The 17,912-nt window shown below is 44.4% G+C and overlaps 1 protein-coding gene across 2 annotated transcripts in view; it reads right to left on the bottom strand.

Moving 5' to 3' along the window:
* btaf1 (BTAF1 RNA polymerase II, B-TFIID transcription factor-associated) overlaps positions 1–17,912 on the bottom strand; it is a 67,021-nt gene that overhangs the window by 41,397 nt on the left and 7,712 nt on the right. For both annotated transcript variants that reach the window (XM_065012863.1, XM_029640897.2), the window contains 16 exons: positions 17,096–17,307; positions 15,909–16,042; positions 15,518–15,647; positions 15,277–15,345; positions 15,032–15,121; positions 14,700–14,795; positions 14,320–14,496; positions 13,993–14,133; positions 13,154–13,278; positions 12,681–12,801; positions 12,291–12,395; positions 12,069–12,218; positions 11,604–11,749; positions 10,878–11,052; positions 8,911–9,114; positions 835–1,011 (listed from right to left, as the gene is read on the bottom strand). In XM_065012863.1, the coding sequence (XP_064868935.1) occupies positions 835–1,011; positions 8,911–9,114; positions 10,878–11,052; positions 11,604–11,749; positions 12,069–12,218; positions 12,291–12,395; positions 12,681–12,801; positions 13,154–13,278; positions 13,993–14,133; positions 14,320–14,496; positions 14,700–14,795; positions 15,032–15,121; positions 15,277–15,345; positions 15,518–15,647; positions 15,909–16,042; positions 17,096–17,307 (2,252 nt within the window). The remainder of the gene's footprint in view (positions 1–834; positions 1,012–8,910; positions 9,115–10,877; positions 11,053–11,603; positions 11,750–12,068; positions 12,219–12,290; positions 12,396–12,680; positions 12,802–13,153; positions 13,279–13,992; positions 14,134–14,319; positions 14,497–14,699; positions 14,796–15,031; positions 15,122–15,276; positions 15,346–15,517; positions 15,648–15,908; positions 16,043–17,095; positions 17,308–17,912) is intronic.

Genomic DNA, 17,912 nt, shown 5'->3' with positions numbered 1-17,912 from the left:
AAATATTGCTACACACACACACACGGCTGGGTCTCTGCTTTGCAAGGACAGTCGCAACGCAACAATAATCTGTGGTATTTTCTGCGCGCTCTGGTCTATCAGTCTGCCTGACTAAAAAGGATAGCCAGCTGGATGTGTAGCAACCACACTATCCTTGATTGATTTTAGAGCTGTAATTGAATGCATTTTTCGTTGCGCGCCCTTCTGACTAGACTACGCGATTTAAAACAAAAAGCTAATGATCCTGTGGCCAAATCATGATTTCTGCTGTAGTGTCCTATTGGGAATGAATGGGTTTATTTATCCCCTAGCCTTATGGACTCAATGCTTACGTATTCTAACATCTTCAAATTGCTCATCAGAATTGCTCAAAAATGACACTATTGCATGTTCTGTTAAGAGGAATAACCGTTAACTAAATGGGACTTCTGGCATTCGGAGCACTGTGGGTGGAAGCCCTAATCAGGTTGCACAACCAATGCATATGGATCCGGAAAATGTCTTAAAAAAGTAGAGTAAATTGAAAATGCTGCATGGTCAAATGTTCGGAAACCCTGATCTTAGTTTAATGCATACGGTATTGCTCATACCATCTAATGCATCTTGCCTATGCCGTTCTGTATCAGCACTCATTCATATATACATATTCTTCATCCCTTTACACTTGTGTGTGTGTATATATAAGGTAGTTGTGAAATTGTTTGGTTAGATTACTCGTTGGTTATTACTGCATTGTCGGAACTAGAAGCACAAGCATGTATATGTGACAAATAAAATTTGATGTTGCCAGGTATCAGCAGTATTGATGACATGTGTCGACACACTCATCCCTACCTGCAAGTTGACCACGGCGCAGGCGGTGAACATGTGGACTCGCAGGTGCAGCTGCTGCCACTCCACACTGGTCTCGCCCACCGTGGACTGGGCCTGCTGACGCTTGCCATCCAGTGGCTGAAACTGTTTGGACTTAATGTTCAGACCCACGGTGGACTCGGTGAAGATGGTGGTCACCTATAGGGGGAAGAGCAGAGGATGGAGAAGAGTAATAACAGTCATGGGTTAGTCATCGTTCTATAAAATAGAGTTTAGCCTCTATTAACCTCAATAGGGTCTATAGTTCTATTTTATTTAGAATCCTGTTTTTTTTTTTTACCTTTATTTTACTAGGCAAGTCAGTTAACAAATTCTTATTTTCAATGACGGCCTAGGAACAGTGGGTTAACTGCCTGTTCAGGGGCAGAATGACAGATTTGTACCTTGTCAGCTTGGGGGTTTGAACTTGAAACCTTTCGGTTACTAGTCCAATGCTCTAACCACTAGGCTACCCTGCCGCCCCAGGGGGAAATGGAACTGATGAAGTCTGATAGAGAATGGACAGACTGAGGCAAATAAAATGAATCTCCTTACAACAATATTTCAAGAACAAAAATAGATAGGAAAATGTACTGACTCCAGAGTCCAACTTTGATGCTACATTTAATCTGTATTGAGAATGTGGCCAGTGAAGCAATAGACTTTGTGCAGTCGGAAAGTACTTAAACACCTTCCTTTTCCCACTTACATTACAGCCTTATTCCAAAATGGATTAAATTACTTTCCCTCAATCTACGCACAATGACAAAGCGGAAACAGGTGTATTTGTGCAAATGTATTATAAATAAAACAAATACCTTTACATAAGTATTCAGGCCATTTGCTATAAGACTCAAAATTGAGCTCAGGTGCATCCTGTTTCGATCATCCTTGAGATGTTTCTACAACTTGGTGTCCACTTGTGGAAATTCAATTGATTGGACAGGATTTGGAAAAGTACACGCCTGTCTATATAAAAAGGGTCCCACAATTGACAGTTGTGACGACCCTCCCACTCTGTCTGCCGTATTCTGTCTTTGTTCTTGTTTCCTTATTAGGATGTCGGTGGGCGGAGTTGGGAGGGTCGTCAGCTACATGGGAAACACCTGGGCCAGGTGTCTCCCAGGATAAATAGACCTCTTCCACATTCATGGGGGAGACTCTCTCCATGCAGACACCTTTGTAGATTGTGTTGTGGTTCTTGGTGGCCTTTTGTTTGTTTGCTTTGGCACCTTTCAACACCCTGCATTATCACATTCATGCATGCAAAACACTCACACTACTGATTACTGATTACACACACCATTGTATATTTTCCTTAGTTGCTTTAGTTAATAAATATATATTTTGCTACTCCTTATCTCCACGTTGTCTCCCTTTGTTACGGGCTTTGAGCCGGTTCGTGACACAGTGCATATCAGAGCAAATACCAAGCCATGCGGTCAAAGGAATTGTCGGTAGAGCTCGAGACAGAAGTGTGTCAAGACACAGCTCTGGGGAATGGTACCAAAAAAAATATATATCTGCAGCATTGGAGGTCCCCAAGAACACATGCCTCCATTCTTAAATGGAAGAAGTTAGGAACCACCAAGACTCGTCCAAGAGCTGGCCGCCCGGTCAAACTTAGCAATAGGGGGAGAAGGGCCTTGGTCAGGGAGGTGACCAAGAACCGGATGGTCACTGACCATGGGAGAACCTTCCAGAAGAATAGCTCTGCAGCCCTCCACCAATCAGGCCTTTATGGTAGAGTGGCCAGACGGAAGCCACTCCTCAGTAAAAAGGCATACGACAGCCCGCTTGAAGTTTGCCAAAACGCACCCAAAGACTAATCAGACCATGAGAAACAAGATTCTCTGGTCTGATTAAACCAAGATTGAACGCTTTGGCCTGAAGTTCCAAATGTCACGCCTTGAGGAATCCTGGCACCATCCCTACGGTGAATCGTGGTGGTGGCAGAATCATGCTGTGGGGATGGTTTTTCAGCAGCAGCAGACTGGGAGACTAGTCACGATCGAGGCAAAGATACTTGATGAAAACCTGCTCAGGGACCTCAGACTGGGGCGAAAGTTCACCTTCCAACAGGACAACCTCCCTAAGCATTAAGCCAAGACAATGTAGAAGTGGCTTCGGGACAAGTCTCTGAATGTCCTTGAGTGGCCCAGCCAGAGCCCGGACATGAACCTGATCTAACATCTCCCGAGAGACCTGAATATAGCTGTGCAGCGACACTGCCCATCCAACCCGATAGAGCTTAAGAAGATCTGCAGAGAAGAATGGGAGAAACTCCCCAAATACAGGTGTGCTAAGCTTGTAGTGTCATACCCAAGACGAGAGGCTGGAATTGCTGCGTCAAAGTAGAGTAAAGGGTCTGAATACTTTGGGAAATGTGATTGGTTACACAACCTGCGGAATCGTGCTCAGATCACATGAAGAATTTGCGAGTCAAGTTTTGAAAAAAGTATGTTATTCAAATTAAAAGCCCAATGAATACTTGCCTTTGTGTAATGATAACTCCAAAATAAATGTCCCACATGCGGTTGAAGGCACGTATAAATAACTGCACGAGGACAAGAGAGTGACTGACAGTTGAGCAAAAATGAGTTCAAGAAAAAAGGATAGCCAATGAACGTAGTAGGGTGTTCCAGCAAGAGTAGACATCGAAATATTTTAGGTATCAGTGAAAGCTGTGTGCAGAGAGCATCCATGTCTTGAAAGACTACAACTTGTCCAGACAAAGCATGAAGAAAAATAGGAAAAATGTCTTCAGAGCAGAGGGCAAGTGCATCGAAACAGTTGCAAAAGCAGCAAGGACTTTCCACAAAACTGCATTCAGCAAACAGAATTGCGAGGGCTAGCTATGTACTGTCCCACAAAATTGCTAAACATAGCAAGCCAGTCGCTGAGGGCAAATTCATTAAAGAACTTTTGACTCTGCCCCGACAAGAAAACAGCGGTTTGAAAATGTTTCCCCTGTCAAGATGAACAGTGACACGGTGTGTTGAGGACATTGCAAAGAATATGGCACAGTTGAAAGACAAGGTAAAGGATTTCACCTATTTATCCTTGGCCCTGGATTAAAGCAGTGACGTGACACTGTACAGTTGTTGCATTATTCATTAGGTGCTCTGTAAATGTGTTCTGAAAATGAGCCATGTTGTGGATACAGTCTAAAGCTGGACGAGACAGTTGGGTTCCGCAGATCTCCCCTACTACACAAACGTGAGATTGGGGAAGGTGCTTAAAAAGGGTGTGGGACCTGAAGTCTGAGATTGTGAGTTTTTGCAAATGAAAGGAAAATGTGGATTTCCCGCAACTGCAAGATAAAGAATGGTTGGCTGATTTTGCCTTCACCGTGGACATCTTGGCCTCATGAATGAACTGAATTCCAAACCACAAGGAAAGGGCTTTATTGCACATCAGATGTACAGCCTTGTCAAAGCCACAAGAAAATTACTCCTCCTGACCCGCCAAGTAGAAGCCAACAATCTCACCCACCTTCTGACACTACTAGTCTGTTTCCTATCAGATGACCAGCGGGAGAAGTATTCAATTGCTACTGCGTGCTTTGAGCAAACGGTGAGTTCTCGGCACTGAGGATTTCAAAGTGTTAGAAAATGACATGCAGTTGGTTTCCTCTCCTTTCACCTTCAATGTGGATAATGCTCCCACTGACCTGCAACTTGAGCTTATCTTCAATCGGACTCTGATTGGAGAACAATTCAAAACAATGTCACTGATGAGGTTCTATGCATCTTGATGAACAAAACTTTCAATCAGAAGATGTTTGTACTGTTTGGGTCAACCTATGTATATGGACATACATTTTCAGTGATGAAATAAGGCACTGATCATTTACTACGGACTTAAGGCACTGATCATTTACTACGGACTCACCTCTCAGAAATCCTGCGCATAGTGACATCAGAAACTATACCCGACTTCACTGCTCTAGTCAATTCCCAACAAAGACTTCACTCCTCACACTGATTGAGTAGTATAAATGTAATGTTGAGCTCTCGTGTTTTTGTGCATACACGATAACAAGTTCTGTCAGAGGTGCTGAACGCAGTGTATTTTTCCCTCTGTGTTCATTGCATTTTTATAATGAAAATACCTACCAAAAGGAGAACATGGATGGGGTTTATTTCTGTGCATGTTAAAAACGTAGAATATCTGGATGTGATTTACAGTAGATATCGGTCAGTCATACAGTGGGGCAAAAAAGTATTTAGTCAGCCACCAATTGTGCAAGTTCCCCCACTTAAAAAGATGAGGCCTGTAATTTTCATCATTTAGGTACACTTCAACTATGACAAACAAAATGAGAAAACAAATCCAGAAAAATCACATTGTAGGATTTTTTATTTATTTATTTGCAAATTATGGTGGAAAATAAGTATTTGGTCAATAACAAAGGTTTCTCAATACTTTGTTATATACCCTTTGTTGGCAATGACAGAGGTCAAACTTTTCTGTAAGTCTTGACAAGGTTTTCACACACTGTTGCTGGTATTTTGGCCCATTCCTCCATGCAGATCTCCTCTAGAGCAGTGATGTTTTGGGGCTGTTGCTGGGCAACACGGACTTTCAACTCCCTCAAAAGATTTTCTATGGGGTTGAGATCTGGACTGGCTAGGCCACTCCAGGACCTTGAAATGCTTCTTACGAAGCCACTCCTTCGTTGCCCGGGCGGTGTGTTTGGGATCATTGTCATGCTGAAAGACCCAGCCACGTTTCATCTTCAATGCCCTTGCTGATGGAAGAAGGTTCTCACTCAAAATCTCACGATACATGGGCCCATTTATTCTTTCCTTTACACGGATCAGTCGTCCTGGTCACTTTGCAGAAAAACAGCCCCAAAGCATGATGTTTCCACCCCCATGCTTCACAGTAGGTATGGTGTTCTTTGGATGCAACTCAGCATTCTTAGTCCTCCAAACACGACGAGTTGAGTTTACCTAAAAGTTATATTTTGGTTTCATCTGACATTCTCCCAAACTTCTTCTGGATCATCCAATTGCTCTCTAGCAAACTTCAGACGGGCCTGGACATGTACTGGCTTAAGCAGGGGGACACGTCTGGCACTGCAGGATTTGAGTCCCTGGCGGCGTAGTGTGTTACTGATGGTAGGCTTTGTTACTTTGGTCCCAGCTCTCTGCAGGTCATTCACTAGGTCCCCCCGTGTGGTTCTGGGATTTTTGCTCACCGTTCTTGTGATCATTTTGACTCCACGGGGTGAGATCTTGCGCTGAGCCCCAGATCGAGGGAGATTATCAGTGGTCTTGTATGTCTTCCATTTCCTAATAACTGCTCCCACAGTTGATTTCTTCAAACCAAGCTGCTTACCTATTGCAGATTCAGTCTTCCCAGCCTGGTGCAGGTCTACAATTTTGTTTCTGGTGTCCTTTGACAGCTCTTTGGTCTTGGCCATAGTGGAGTTTGGAGTGTGCCTGTTTGAGGTTGTGGACAGGTGTCTTTTATACTGATAACAAGTTCAAACAGGTGCCATTAATACAGGTAACGAGTGGAGGACAGAGGAGCCTCTTAAAGTTACAGGTCTGTGAGAGCCAGAAATCTTGCTTGTATTGTAGGTGACCAAATACTTATTTTCCACCATAATTTGCAAATAAATTAAAAATCCTACAATGTGATTTTCTGTTTAAAAAAAAAAAATCTCATTTTGTCTGTCATAGTTGAAGTGTACCTATGATAAATTACAGGCCTCTCATCTTTTTAAGTGGGAGAACTTGCACAATTGGTGGCTGACTAAATACTTTTTTGCCCCACTGTACATGTATAATCCTGTAATATGATTCTGGCCTGCGATGGCAAAAAAATATTCTAATGTGGCCCTCCATGGAAAATAATTGCCCAGTCCTACATATTTGCAAACATTTCTAAAGCACTGTTTTTGCCTTGTCATTATGGGTAGAGTAGATTTATGAGCAATATTATAAAAAATATAAAAAATGTACATACATTTTATAATAAGGCTGTAATGTAAAAAATGTGGAAAGACAAGGGGTCTGAATACTTCACGAATTCACTGTAACCAATGTGGTAGAAACATGGGAGTACGCTTCACGAAAAATGGTAAAAAAACAAAAAATGCCAGATCGATTGTCGGTCTGTACAGTAGGGGGCCGTTTGCCATTTGTTCACGTGGTGCGTTATAGAGACAACCCGCCCGCCGGTGGGCGGGGAAAGCCACTGGTTGGAGCGTCAGCCACGCAGGCTGCAGCAAGCTAGGCTGCAGGGCTACGCCCACACCGGAGGCCACTCAGCCTTGTTAGGCTGCAACGCACCTGGGAAATTTAGGGTTCCGCTTTAGTTCAGCACGGGAGAGCTCCTAGCTGGACGCCGGAGGCTGATCTCTACAGATATTTGTTTGAAGCCCTGGACATTGTGTTCTCCACAGGAAGTAGTGACCGGACGACAATTGAAGCTGGTAAGCAGACCAACTAGTTATTATTAAAGAGTTAATATAACTATAGGTTATACTCCCGCGTGTTTCGGACTTCTGTCATTGTTGCCATCCTACCAGCCGCGCCTAGCGAGTCGTTACAACATGTAGAATCTGTTTGTACTTGGATTGCAAATTACGCCAGACGCTCGACAAACCTACTGGTCTGTCCATACCTTTAGGATTAGCAGCAACCTTCTCCTAGGCTAGGTTTGTTTTTGCTCCCAACCAGTAGAACAGGAACAGTGATAGTGAGAAAGGACCAGACAAGAATCAATATTATCACACTGCCATCTGTCTCTCTAACATGGCGTCATCACACCCTTATGACTCCGTGGCAGACAGGCACAGGGCCATGGCCTTCTAACCAGACAAGCGAACATGTCCCACAAAGCACTAAAGTAACCTAATACAGAGTGCTCCTCTCAATCTAAATAGTGTCATTGTCAACTTTGCTAAAAGAGAGCACAAGGTGCCGCAGTTCTGTCCAATATAATAAGTTATCCCCACTGAGCTTCAACTGAACCGTAGAGTTCTGCATTGGGTCGGATACCCACGGTTCCCGGCGGTTGACCTGCACAAAAACCAGCTGACGGATGATATGAAAGCATTTTTACCCGTGGGTCGTCCCGCAGTTCAGAACTATACTGCAGGTCGGAAAACGTTTCAAAATCAAGATAACATTTTTACAAACCCAGGAGCTGGTGTTGAGAATTCAAAATTATGCGAGCGGTGAGGAAGACACGGCCTAGGCTTCCAGCCACGTATGCCGCAGGGAACGGTCTGTTCTGCGGTGCTGAGACGTTCTTAATTCATCCATGTGCAGAGCTTATGTTTGCCCCCGCCACAGGATAAATTGAGTGTACAAAACACTAGGAACACCTGCTCTTTCCATGAGACTGACCAGATGAATGCTATGATCCCTTATTGATGTCACATGTTAAATCTACTTCAATCAGCGTAGACGAAGGGGAGACCAGTTAAAGAATGATTTAAGCATCGAGACATGGATTGTGTATGTGTGCCATTCAGAGCAAGACTATTTTTTTTATATATATATATTTTTAAATAGCTTTTTAAAAAGGGGTATGAAAGTAAGTGCCAAGCGAGTCAAGAACTGCAACACACACACACGTTTCCCGTGTGTATCAAGAGTAGTCCACCACCCAAAGGACATCCATACCTTTAATTTCAGTGATTAGCAAGCTGTACACAGTGAAGAAACTGTATGAATTTAGACAGTGGTGTAAAGTACTTAAGTAAAGACACTTGATCTGTACGTTCCTATTTATATTGTTGAAAACTTACTTTTAGTCTACTAGATTCCTAAAGAAAATCTTACCCCATACATTTTGAATGTGCTGAGAGAATGTCTGGAATCGAAATGTATACTTTACAAAAATATATAACGCAACACAGATTTTACTGACTTATAGTTCATAAGGAAAATCAGTCAATTGAAATACATTTAATCGATTTCACATGACTGGGCTGGGGGTGCAGCCACTGGGGAGCCAGGCCCAGCCACTCCGAATTAGTTTTCCCCCACAAAAAGGCTTCATCACACACACCATTATTTTATAGAGTATTCTCACCAGTTCGCTGGCCTGGTCGATGGTGAAAACACTGCAGTTGAGGCGGTCGTGCACGTCGATCTGAGCGTCGGCCAGCAGGGAGATGAGCTGCTTACACTCGTTCTGCATGCGTGTGAAGGGAATGGCGATCTCGTCGTAGTACAGCTGCTCTGACAGGATGGCTAAGAGGCGAGGCTGGACCAAGGCTGACACCACCTGACACTCCTGAGGAGAGAAGTGGGGGGAGACTAGGTGTAATTTTACGTCGGCCAGGATTCAATGAAACAGTTTGCGGATATACGGATGGATAGATACAGTTGAAGTCGGAAGTTAACATACACCTTAGCCAAAAATATTTAAACTCAGTTTCACAAAAATGCCCAGTCTTAGGTCAGTTAGAATCACCACTTAAGAATGTGAAGTGTCAGAATAATAGGAGTGATTTATTTCAGATTTTATTTCACCACATTCCCAGTGGATCAGACGTTTACATACTTAGTATTTGGCAGCATTGCCATTACATTGTTTAACTTGGGTCAAACGTTTCAGGTAGCCTTCCACAAGCTACCCACAATACGTTGGGTGAATTTTGGCCCATTCCTCTTGACAGAGCTGGGGTAACCGAGTCAGGTTTGTAGGCCTCCTTGATCGCACACACTTTCAGTTCTGCCCACAACTTTCCTATAGGATTGAGGTCAGGGCTTTGTGATGGCCACTCCAATACCTCGACTGTTGTCCTTAAGCCATTTTGCCACAATTTGGAAGTATGCTTGGGGCCATTGTCCATTTGGAAGACCCATTTGCGACCAAGCTTTAACTTCCTGACTGATGTCTTGAGATGTTGCTTCAATATATACACAATTTTTCTCCCCCATGATGCCATCTATTTTGTGAAGTGCACCAGTCCCTCCTGCAGCAAAGCACCCCCACAACATGATGCTGCCACCCCTGTGCTTCACGGTTGGTATGGTGTTCTTCGGCTTGCAAGCATCCCCCTTTTCCTCCAAACATAACAGTGGTTATTATGGCCAAACAGTTCTATTTATGTTTCATCAGACCAGAGGACATTTCTCCAAAAAGTACCATCTTTGTCCCCATGTGCAGTTGCAAACCGTAGTCTGGCTTTTTTTAATGGCGGTTTTGGAACAGTGCCTTCTTCCTTGCCGAGTGGCCTTTCAGGTTATGTTGATTTAGGACTCGTTTTACTGTGGATATTGATACTTTTGTACCGGTTTCTTCCGGCATCTTCAAGGTCCTTTGCTGTTCTGGGATTGATTTGCACTTTTCGCACCAAGGTACGTTCATCTCGAGGAGACAGAACGCGTCTCCTTGCTGAGCGGTATGATGGCTGAGTGGTCCCATGGTGTTTATACTTGCATACTATTGTTTGTACAGATGAACATGGTACATTCAGGCTTTTGGAAATTGCTCCCAAGGGTGAACCAGACGTGGAGGTCTACAATTTATTTCTGAGGTCTTGGCTGATTTCTTTTGATTTTCCCATGATGTCAAGCAAAGAGGCACTGAGTTTGAAGGTAGGCCTTGAAATGCATCCACAGGTACACCTCCAATTAACTCAAATGATGTCAATTAGCCTATCAGAAGCTTCTAAAGCTATGACATTTTTTTAAATTTTCCAAGCCGTTTAAAAGCAGTCAACTATAAACAATTGTTGGAAAAATTACTTGTGTCATGCACAAAGTGGATGTCCTAAATGACTTGCCAAAACTATAGTTTGTTAAGACATTTGTGGAGTGGTTGAAAAACTAATTTTAATGACTCCAACCTAAGTGTATGTAAACTTCCGAATTCAACTTTACACACCTTGAGATGTTGGCTCAAGCAGAAATGACTAAATCGCCCTACACGGGAAGTTTATACGAGTTTGTTTGAATCCCAGCCATAAAAGCCTCTGAAATAAATCCTGACAGCATTATGGTCAACTCCTATCCAAACAGAACAATTACAAAAACAGACTCAGGTTTTACCTTCTGCACAGCAGCCCACTCACAGAGGACCAGGGCCACAGCGATGCGCTGCAGGGCAGACTTGGAGTTGAGGTGGAAGAGGAGCAGCTGGCCCAGCGACTCAGCCGGTCGGATGTCCTGTGAGGAGGAGTTGACCTGCGGGTCGCACATACACCGACACAAGGCCCCCAACAGTCTGAATAGAAAAATTAATTGTTAGGCATTCATAGTAACTTAGTGCAAATGTTGTAAATGGATTTGTCGCAATTCCACAATCGTGTTTCTTTTTTTCCCCCTGTCTTTTGTCAAGAGAACACAAGTTTGCATACTGGTTTGTTAAATGAGGAGAACAATGCTGGAATCTGTGAAATATTTTTATCACCATACCAGGACTCCAGGCACTAAAACCTTGTTCACATTGGAAGAAACAGAAATCCTATTTTTTTTGCATATTCCATTAACATATTTTAAAAAATGTTTTTAAATGATTTGAGCATTAAGGCCTGCAGTGTGAACAAGGCTTAAGAAGCCTGGAGACCAACAATGCCAGATGCAGAGCTGCTCTTGCCTAACGAACAGTCCAACCAGAGTAGCATCTGGCTGCAGAAACCATACAGTCCTGCATTGGGTTTTTAAATCTTAGTCTCTCAGGATCCAACAACGGTCCCAATACTAACATTAGTTTTAGTCTTCAATATTGCACGGGATCAAAATTAGATGCAGAATTATAGAAAGAGAGGGACTAACTTTGCGGCCATGAGGCGAGCCCGTGTCACCACATAGTCTCTCGTAATTGGGTCCTCGGTCACAGTTTCCGCCCCAGCGATATACTCCTGAACAGTCTCCTTCACCTGAACCAAGGCTCCCTGGCGAGGCTTACCGCCAGCCTTCTCCTGCCAAATCACATCGGAGAACACATGCGTCAAAGCCTGGGAAGTGTTCAGTAGGCAAGAAACAGAAAATAACTGTCCGGAACAGACTAGTACCATCCGAGGTTGTCCAATAAGAAACATTTATTTTCCGTAAAACATTTGGCAAAAATGTTAGTGGCCTAATGAGCCTGACCTTAAGACAACTGGATCATACCAGAGGAAAACACATAAACCTATCCCATAAAGAAGCCCTGTGTAACATTAGCACAAGGACAATTGAGAAGACCACAACCTGTAACTGATGTAACGGTCAGTCCTAACGGAGTCACCACCCTCTCACCTTGCAGCGAGCCTTGACTTCCAGCAGCATGTTGATGTCTATGGGGATGTGAGAGGCTTGCATCATCAGGCAGAGCCAGGCGCCCATCCAGGGACAGCTGGCTGCCACCACGTACTGCTGAGGGGCCTGGCGCAGCAGCTCTGTCCACACCTACCAGACATGCGCTTATTAAAAACATCAGCCAGGATATATGACCTCCTGGATAGAGTGTGTGTGACAAACCTTTTGGATGAGGTCCAGGATCTCCTGATTGCTCTCCAGGATGCAAGACTGGAAGATGTGTCGGAGCATGTCTTGCAGGACCTGGTTCAGCCATAGTGCGCAGCTCTGCAACGCCACAAAACAGACTTCAGTGATGAAATCAGCCAAATTGTATAAACAGTTGAAGTCATAGTTTTGCATTTCATTTCACTGGCCCAATGTCAAATGGACTCCTACTTGTTGAAATCTGAGAGGATTTGATTGGTATAAGCAATATGGTGAAACTTTCACCTAGCCTATTGGGGGGGGGGGGGGGGGGGCGCTATTACCTTATTGCTTACACCGATCCAATCCTCTCAGATCTAGACTAGTGCATAAGGCTCTATTGGCATCTTTCCCTTACAAACCCACCTGGTCGGCTTTGGACAGTAAGGTAAAGAGGGTCTCTAATGCGGCCCGTCTGACTGATGATATGGTGTGTCTAAGGAATGGCCAGACCCGAGGGACAAGGACCGTTAGGGACTGCTGCATGCTGGAGGGGACAAAATATAAAATTGTTGGGCCTGTTAACCCTTACACAAGTTGTCCTCCGAAACATCTAGTGTGAATTGGCATGTACTATGACCCCCAGAAAACATTTACAACTTTCTACACTGTCATGCTCTTAAATAAAAAGCCAAAAATATAAATTAGGAATCACTGGTGAGAACGTTGCACAGCCATATCAAAACGCCATAGACTTCAAAATGTTACTCTAACAGTAGTAGTTTTAAAGAACAATTGCCTTGTGAAGTATAGATCTTCATTGGAATTCCCCTTCGAGATGAAGTGGGAGAAGAGGTTATATCCGTACAGAAAAGAAAAAAAGGGTAGGAGACACTCACCTGCACTGTCGGACCTGGGGGTAGGTGAGCAGCGAGGACAGTAGGGTCATGATGCTGTTGGTGGAGGCAGTCAGGTCATCCAGCTCCAGGAGAGCATCCCACAGGGTGTTCACTATGAACGGGACCTGAGCAACACAAAGAAGAAACGGATGTCAGGATTTACACAACGTAGAAAAATGCTACAGTTAGTGCGGTACTGGGATTTGTTTTATTCTGCAAATGAACTACCTGGGTTGTGTTCATGTTTTCCTTTGCATTCTCTAATCAGCATTTACTGGAAAAGCCCATTTAGCCATACGGTGCTTACTGAACACAACCCTACTGCGCCATGAAGTAGTACATGGAAGAATATTTTGAAGATAAATACACAACACAAAGGAAGAAAAGTAAAATAGTAATAACGATCAGTGGAAATAGTGTTTCTTCTGTCGTATGGAATTAATGAGCAATGGGAGGAATGTGTCTTCTGAAAATAGGATACCTGCCATTTGGCCATTGGCCCAGTTTTATTGCAAGGAATTCTAATTGGTCAACCACAGGCTCGGGCAAGGTTATAAAACTACATCCTGTCTCTGTTCTGTGGAGAGAATCACTGAGGACAGGGGAGCATGAACATCTACCACCCAGGATGATTTGTCATCTTTGAATAAACCCATTTTCCTCCCCCTGATTTGCTTTGAGGTCTGTTATTGAAGAACATCAACAACTGCTAACATGCACAACGCCAAGAAGGCAAGCCATAAGATGGATAGGACAAGGTTTGAGGTTGGAGAAAGGCTAAAGGGCAGATCAGGTGACCAGACGTGGAGAGGGCCCGTGGTGAAATGCTCTCGTCTGACCTTGTTGGGGAGTAGCTGTACAAAGCCGTCCACCACAGGGATGAGGGCTGCGGCTGCCACCGCTCTGACGTCATCATCCAGGTCCTGCAGCCCCTCTGTGATGGCAGGGAGCACCCGCGGAAGCATAGCGGAGATCAGGTCCTGAGTGGGAAAAAGAGATAGGGGGGGCAAAAGAAAAGAACGAGAGAAAAAGTTATAGAAAGACATTGAGTCCTGTCTATACATGTAGAAAACACTTGTTTTACTGACTTAGTGGATCACACACACATCATGCATAGTGGGAATCAGATGCAAGCAAACAGGACAGGAGCAGGTGGTTAATGGTACCTTTCGGACTGCCAGGGCATACTTGATGCCCAGAAGACCTCCGTGCCGGACCTCCCACTGGTCCTCCGTCAGCAGCTTCAGCAAGATGTCTACAGTCATGGCAACGCCGCTGTCATTCATGTGGCGCAAGGCCACGCCCAGTGTCTGGGCACAAGTCTCTCTGACCGGAGCCACCACCTGAACAGAAAGGAGAGAGCGACGGCATGTTAGACATACAGCAACGCCCGACTCATAAGCGCCCGTAAGTAGGGTAGCAAAATTCTGTACAATGGCATTTTAGAAAATTGTTGGAATTTTCCAACATGACCCCAGAGGGCGTAAATAACATTAAATGTAATTCTGCCATCCCACTCAATAGCATTGTATGCTACAAGACACACCTCATCAGAGACAAAGTCTCCAAAACGGTCCAGAGCAAAGACACAGAGCAGCCTGATAACCACATCCTCCAGCCACTCCTGGTGCTGCAGCGCCATCTGGGAAAGGTCAAAGGTCAGCCATCTATTAGAGGTAAACTGAACTATTCATGTTTGGAGGTTGCATAGAGCAGGGATTCCCCCAAACTCGGTCCTGCCCCCGCCGCCGGACACAGCCGATTCAAATAACCAACTCATTATCAAGCTTCGATTATTTCAATCCACTGTGTAGTGCTAGGGTAAAACTTGAAACCGTGCACCCGGGGGGCCTAGTACAGAGGAGTCAGATACAGTACCTGTTCTGCAGTGCATTCCACCAGCTTCCCTCCTCCAGCACCTTGAGACTTGAGGATCTCCCTGAGGCCTGTGCCTGCACCGTGACGAATCTGGACACACAACCAGAGCACTAGTAGCTTCACAGATCAGAGTATATGCTGCCTGTTATGTGTTATACAATGGATCCTTATAGGACAACTACATAAGGAGCTGTAGGATTACAGATGACGTGAACAGGTCTGCTAGGACTTGGGAAAATCATTACCTCCCATGAGGGGTTGAAGAGGTCGTTACAGAGCTCCTCACAGAAGCTCTCTAGGGGCCACTCCTGGGTCTGGAAATAAAGCACAAGATGAATTAGAACTGTTCAACGTTTTTTTTAAGAGTTCAACTATACCGTCTGTTTCTCCAGACGCCTAGTCAATGGATTCTCAAGTTCGGTGTAAAATGGTTTACTTTGATTTATCAAGAATACAGAGCTTTATTGTTGGTGACCCATTTCTTACCTCTTCTAAGTGGCTGGAGTTGTCTGGAACATTATCGATTAAGACTTTATGCTCCATTGCCGGTTGATCGATGACTACGTTGGTAGTTTTCCTTCGCTTCTCCTCGGGCTCCCCATCAAAACTGTCATTACTACAGAAATAAGAATGGAAATCAAATCACAGATCAATAAACTCAGGTCAACCAATTCAGAAAGACCCATCTCCTACATTACACAATGCCAATGAAAACCAAAGACCTGGGTTATGTTCATTAGAGCAAACATAGCCATCTGTACTTGTCCAATAAGAAATGCTCATTTACACCTTCCACTCAGTTTCAAAAATGTTTGTTCAGTTTGGTGCCTAATGAACACAACCCGGTCTAAAAAGCTTTGGAAGGAATAGGACATACCTTCTCTCGTTGGGATCCATGTCTTTGGATCGCTGCTTGGCCACTAGCTTGGCCATCCTCTTAGCCTTGTTCTTCTGTCGGTTGCTCATGCCAGGTCGAAACTCTGAGTCTATTATCTCTGCCGCCTGCATGGGCTGAAAATGGAACAACTCCAATTGAACATTAGTCTCTAGTGATGGGACAAAACAATTGCCCACTTATTTTTCAGACAAAGTAAGATGGGAGTCATTCATTTCTCTGACCAGAGACTGTTCCTCAGACAGGGAGCATAATGTGATGTTTTCTTCACATCCTAAAGTGAAGACGGCACCTGCTGAATAGGGCAGGTCAGATAAGTGGGGTGGACCAGGAACTCTGCCATCTTGGCTTTGCATCTGGTCTAGTTGATCATTAGGATAGACCCATAAATAGTTATGACACTTCGCACCACCCCTAGGTTTCCTGCACTCCAACTCAGATGGAAAGATGTCAATGAAAGAAGGCTTGCTTTCTGCAATTTATCTGAGTTTCCCCTCCCCCAGACTTAGCCGCGTCTGAAAACGTTACTAGCTGTCAAGTCCTTGCTTCCTCCGTCCTCTTTTCCGCAAGGCCTTCCTCAATTTTCTGAGGGACCTTTAACCTCTCCTCCAATGAGCTTTGAGAGGCATTAAGGAAACAAGGACAGCGGAAGCAAGGATGACAGCTAGTAACGTTTTCAAATAACATGTTTTGGCTCAGACTGTCAGGACCTACTCCAAGGTCTTCTTACCAGACATCCCAATCATGGTTGGACAAGTTACAGCATGCCTCAGTCCAAGTTTGGGTACGCAGCCAGGTTGACTGAAGGGTCCAAAATACCTGGCAAAGTTGAGGTGCTGAAAGAAGAACCAAGCTTCTAAGCCCAGACTCGCACCGTCTGCCACTGTTGTGACCAGATGAACCCAGACCTAGAAAGGATAGTAGCCTGCACTTGATGCTACCTGGGTGGAGTTCAGTAGGCTTTGAAATGGGAGGGATTACCTGGACTTATCCAATAAGAAACACACATTTGTTTTTTGTTGTAAAATGTTCTAGATTTTTCGTAGCATGGCCTAATGAACACAACCCTGTGTTAAGCTTCGTAGGATGCTGTTCAAAATTGAACGGAATTACCGACTCAATAACAGCCTAAAGGAGAGTTGGAAATGGAGGTAGTGTGACTGACTCACCACGTGGTTGTGGGAGCTGGAGCAGGGTCCAGAGCCCGTCCCTCCCTGTCCCTGGGCCTTAGGGCCACTGGGCGTGATGTACTGGGTGTCCAGGTCCTCATCATTGAACAGCTCCATCGTGTCCATGCCGATTGCGGCACCTATGTCCAGTCCCAGCTTCCTCTGCAGCAGCTTCCTCTGGCGGGTGAGACGCTCCTTAGGGTCCACTTCACCTGGTATGGGTTGAGCAAAGAGATGGGGTATGAAGCTTGTAGAAGATACCAACTATGGATAAACAAGTGTATGTAGAGAATACACGGACACATGGCTAGTTTCCTGAACACAGATTAAGCCTTTAGTCCTGGAGAAATAATTTTTTCCTCAATGCAGAACCTCCATTGAATGTGCATTTTAGTATGGGACTAACGTGCACATGAAGGACCGCAGTTGCGCGCAGGTCTGGCAGGTCTGGCACCCCCAAAAGAAGTGTATAAATTCTACAAATTTTTTCCATGGGGGAGAAATACATTTGTAGTTTCTAATATGATAGCTGACCATTAAACAAACTAAGCGATTTCAAATTGTTTTTAGCTGACTATCAGTGACTGGCTTTAGAGAAACTGCTGATGCACAACCACGTTTTGAAATTGCACCTGGTGTAGTCTACTATTCTAACGCAACAGAAAGTTGAGACCACGATTGATCGAAGGGCCTTCAAAAAAGGGGGCAGCTTGCCACCAGTTGCCCATCTCTGCCTTAGGGTATGAATATAGGCTTCATTCTCTATGTTTATGGTTACGGGAAATAAGTAGGGAAGTGAACTACAGATCAGGCTGTT

Source organism: Oncorhynchus nerka, linkage group LG28 (assembly GCF_034236695.1).
Source record: "Oncorhynchus nerka isolate Pitt River linkage group LG28, Oner_Uvic_2.0, whole genome shotgun sequence".
NCBI classification, from domain to species: domain Eukaryota; kingdom Metazoa; phylum Chordata; class Actinopteri; order Salmoniformes; family Salmonidae; genus Oncorhynchus; species Oncorhynchus nerka.
Note: the sequence above shows the minus strand (reverse complement) of the source record. Positions and strands in the feature narration are given on the sequence as shown.